The sequence below is a fragment of the Egretta garzetta genome, unplaced genomic scaffold, assembly GCF_000687185.1.
Source record: "Egretta garzetta isolate BGI_Z169 unplaced genomic scaffold, ASM68718v1 scaffold693, whole genome shotgun sequence".
In the NCBI taxonomy this organism is placed as follows: domain Eukaryota; kingdom Metazoa; phylum Chordata; class Aves; order Pelecaniformes; family Ardeidae; genus Egretta; species Egretta garzetta.
The window spans coordinates 93851-98606 of record NW_009259178.1 but is presented as its reverse complement, the minus strand read 5'-3'; the positions used below and the strand labels follow the sequence as shown (position 1 = coordinate 98606).

General features: G+C 40.8%; 1 protein-coding gene across 1 annotated transcript in view; it reads left to right on the top strand.

Annotated features, from left to right (window-relative positions):
* The window catches only part of LPL (lipoprotein lipase), an 11189-nt gene extending 6676 nt beyond the window's left edge, over nucleotides 1–4513 (top strand). Inside the window, exons 8-10 of the mRNA XM_035891200.1 lie at nucleotides 1–173; nucleotides 1345–1449; nucleotides 2449–4513. The exon at nucleotides 1–173 is cut by the window's left edge and continues 10 nt beyond it. Coding sequence (XP_035747093.1) covers nucleotides 1–173; nucleotides 1345–1449; nucleotides 2449–2494 — 324 coding nt within the window. The 3' untranslated portion in view covers nucleotides 2495–4513. The remainder of the gene's footprint in view (nucleotides 174–1344; nucleotides 1450–2448) is intronic.
* Nucleotides 4514–4756: the final 243 nt, after the last annotated feature.

Sequence of the window (4756 nt, the reverse complement as noted above, 5' to 3'; positions counted from 1 at the left end):
TCCTCAAACAAGACCTTCTCCTTCCTGATTTACACAGAAGTGGACATTGGTGACCTGCTAATGCTGAAGCTGCAATGGGAGAAAGACACCTTCTTCAGCTGGTCAGACTGGTGGACTCCTTTTACATTTGACATCCAGAGAGTCAGAGTGAAGTCAGGAGAAACTCAGAAAAAGTAATTTGTTCTGATTTTTATAAGCTATATTAGCTTCAACTGACAGTGTTTCCTGATCCCTGGTATCTCGCAGGGCGGGACAAAACATGGAAAGCAGTTACAGATGGGTGCAGCACTGATAATCAGGGCTCCAGTGGCACTAAACCAGCTTTTATGTTAGCCAAGTTCAGTTGTCTGCTTCCACTGGGATCTGCAATCTGTAGTTTTACTCCTGTATAGTTCATTTGCATACCACTCTCTCATGTGCCTCAGGTTAGTTGTAATGTGCAGGAGACTACCTCCATGAACCAGCATCTCTGATTGTATTTGCAGTTCATTTCCTTTCTCTTGCTGGACATTTGCACAGGTTTCTTTGTAGAGACCATACTTGGAAGGAGTTTTTTAGAAGTGCTTTGAGAAGTGTGTTTGCACAAGAAATCATTGCCTTGTTAAGCTGGATATTTGTAGGAGTTGGGGATACCTGAATGGTGGGTGAAGACTGGAACACATGACTGTGGCAGGACATAGCTACTGCATGAAACAGCGAAGCCTAAACAGAACTGCCTTGACGTGCATCTTTTGAAGTACTCGCTCACTAGACGTGAGATCTGTTGGCAGAAAATGGACCCAGAACAAAGTATGCATGTCATATGTACAGTATTGTGAATAATATGTTCCTCCTTTGAATAAACAAGGCAGTCACTTTATCAAAGAACAGTTATCAGAGCTGAACAAATATAGGGCTGGGGAAAGTACTGATAAATAGAAAAGCAACTGCTCATGTTTGCTGGAATTGGCAACCTACTTTGTTTGCAAACATTTGAGGGAGTAAGGCTTTCTTACTCACTCACTGGACAAAAAAGTCACACAAGGATTGGTGTAAATAAATATCCAAGGGACCTTGAGAGAGAGCTTCTGCTGTCCTAGCCACAAGAAGATTTTTATGCAAAGAACCAGTGAAAGTTATGGCTACAGTTTGAGGTCCATGCACAATGCATTTATCAGTTTTTCTTGCACAGTGTTTCTTCTTGTTACAGAATTTTCTTTAAAAAATAATTTTCTCACAGGATTGAAGAGTAGTGGTGCCCCACATGGCAAAGTACAAAGACGGCTTCCAAGGACCAGTCCTGTTTCTATGGTTAAAAAGAGATGTTTGTCTGAGTCATGTGACCGTCCAATATTTATTCCACAGGGTGGTGTTCTGTTCTCGAGATGGCACCTCACATCTCAGTAAGGGAGAAGAGGCAGCAATATTTGTGAAGTGCTTGGAGCAGCCTGTCAACAGGAAGAGAGGAGGGTATGAGTGATCACTATTGGTTTTGGGTTGGGGGGGAAACTTGTGTGGTAGCAGGAGGATCTAATAAAACTTCCTGATTTAGTTGACTTTTGCACTAGTCTCCTTGAGGCTTCAGGTGCATCACAACTCAGACGAACCTGAGGCTTGGTTACAGCAGCTTTGGAGCTTAAAACACCCCAGTTTGGTTCTCTGCTAGCCATCTCCCTGTGTGGTTGTTAGCACATCTGAAAAGCAAGTCAGCTACCTTGCACATTCACATGGTGGCCAAGTATAAATGGCTGTTAGAGAGGACTTACAGGCAAGATGCTAACAGAAAGAAGAACACATGTATCTGTCTAAAGATGCCCTACACTTACCCTTAACTGAAGAACGTCCAAACATGCATACTGAGTCAGTCCAGAGCCCTCTCTCCTCACTGGCCAGCAGCAGATTTGGAGGCTAGCACAGAATCCGAGCAGGCATACACAGGTGCTCTCCCTGGCATGCTGCTTTCTGCTGGCAACTGCCAGGTGAGTGACTTCCTGAAACTTCCGTCTCTGATTTGGATCAGAAATTGGGTCTTTGTGTTTAATAGCCCTTGGTGCACTTTAGATTTTTTTGATCAATAATTTTTCTGACACAGAGTAAACTCATATGTGGGGCCAGATTTATTTGGACTTTATCCACTAAAGTTTGAGCTGGAGAAGTGGTTATGTTTATTTTAGTGCAACTGCTGTGTGTGGAAGGTCTCATGGGGACACTTCCAGACTGAGATCTAGTTATGCATAAAAAGGCCTGTGTGCTGACCTTTACTCCAGGGCAATGACCCAGAGAGGCCTTGAGAGCTCTGTGTGTGTATCTGATGTGTAAAATAAAGCAGCAGCCAGGAAAAGCCCAAGCACATAATTTTCCTGTTAAGTAGGGTTTTTTTAATCTTAAGTCTCAAAAATAAGACAAAAGGGAACAAGTATCTTAAATCTTCCTCTTTACCTTATTTGTCTCTTTCTTTTCCCCCCACAGTGCCAAGAAAGCCGCTAAAGAAAATTCTGCTCATGAATCTGCTTAAGTGACAAGAATGAAGATTTTTCCATGCTGGGGAGGAGGAAAGTCTGTTCATCCCCATTCAGAACCAAATATATAGAAATATTTATCTGCTGCTGGCTTTTTGCCTGCTATTCTTAGCTATCTTAGGAGACTTCTTGTAAGAAAGTCTCAGCATACAAAGTTACTAACCATAAAAATACATTATCCAAATAGCTAAAAACAAAAAGAAACCCACAAAACAATTTGCCAAAGGCTTGAGTGCTGGGAAGAAATAAGTAATTTTGCTTAATCATGGTGCCATGTGACAAGGTTTCTTGGTATTAAATCCTCTTTAGCATTTTTCTAGTATTTATTGAAAAAAAGAAAAGCCCTGTACCTGGCTTTTCTTTCTTTTCAGGAGTCTTCTGAAACTGGACAGGTTTTTTCCTGGCTTGGCTAACTGAATTTTCAGACAGTTCAGTGGCTAGAATTCATTGTCTTCAAGTGTGTGTTTAGCAAATGAGTAGGTTTTCTCATCTGAAAATACACCTTTCGCTGTGTGTGCTACTAAAAGGTGTCAGGGACTGACTTAATATGGGGATGAATTTTCTAGTTTGTGGTTATGAGTGTGTTTTACTGGGGGTAGATGCCAGTGCTGCTTAGTGATAGGTATGATCTTGTTAGGCTATATACTTCTGTGCAGTTTACCCTGGAACAAATAGCAGTTGTAGGAGAAGACAGCAATAATAGTGTCCTGTGCAGACATTCAACTTTCATCCGTGCTTTCATTCCTCGGAAAGGAAACCATCTAGACTCCAACACTGTGCGAATAAGGAACTGCAAAGGAATTGAGCTACCAGAAAATGCAGGAAACAAATTTCACCACCACTTGCTTGCATTCCTTATGCCAAAACTGTGACAATTTCTCTGCTCCCTGACACCAAATGTCAGTCATGCAGCTGAGTGGCTGCTGTATGCAGTCTTCAGTGCAATTCAACCTGCTTGACAGGTGACAAGCATGCTTATGCTTCCCTGTACTGGAATTGTCACTGCCAGTGCCCCACCTTGGTTTGTTGCTTGGCTGTGATACGGTGCAAGATCCTAGGAGCTGCTGTTTGGTATTCTGACATGAGGAGGAATTCAGCAAGGAGCAGGAGCTGTGGCAGTTAAAAGGAGCCTGATTGTGTGATGCACAAGAACGAATGCTGTGAAAAACACTTGAATTAGACATGCTGCAGGTTGCCAAAAATAGGTATATTGAAGGCATTCTGCTTCCCCTTTTTTAAGTGACACATTTTTTCTAGTGCTCTGAAAGGGTCAGTAGCACTCTTAACTTTCTAGAAGATAAAATACTGGGGAGGCAGAAGGGTTTGAAGGTAGACACTTGGAGAAGTGTAATGTGAGCTATTGATGCTGGTTTTTGTAGTCTTCCTGCATGTGCAAGACAGTGTGTGGGTGGTGATTTCTGCAATATCATCCCGTTTTGAAAGCAAAACCAACATGTATGTGTTTGTGTGCAGTTTGTTTTTTTTCTAGCTGTGGCTGCTAGTATATTTGGGGATAAAAGTCTTAAACAGTGCAATATGTTGGAATATTAATAACTCTGAAATTGCTCACATTTGATTTCCTAACCCTGAAACTACAGCAGAGATGTGATGAGTCACTGAGGGTGGGGTTGACTATTGAGCCACTGCATTTGAGACCTCTCAAAATAAATATAATGATTTATTCCCTATAGACTTCACATTTTTTTTTGAAATTTTCTCTTTAAGTTCTTTGGAAATAAAGTGCCTTAACAGGTGTGCTCTTAATGCAGGATCAAATACAAACACATACAGAACTTGGATGCAAATAGTGAAGGTTCTTGTACATGAGGACACATGATTTGGCTTTGGATGTTATTTATTAGCTGTAAATAAGATATTTATGTATGTAAAGGTAGTTTGTATATATTGCTAAAGTTGCTGACAGTCTCTACATTAATACAGTTGTGTGGTACTAATCCTGTATATAGCTTTCAGAGAGATTTTTATCAACAAACCACTTAAATTGCATTATTTTCTCTGTGGTTAATACACTTTTTTTTAAAAAGAAAGCTCCTCTGTTTTGTACAGAATGGAAACCTATGGTTCTAATAAAATTCTCAAACTGATGCCAAAGTCACTAGTTTCCTTTTGATGAAATAATCTGCTGTGTATCTTTTATGTGAAGGCAACGCCTTTTACTTGGAATCTGGGGTGAAAAGATGGGGTAAGACTTTTTTTTAAAGCAATGTGTGGGGTTTTTTCCCTTTCCTTTTGAGAAG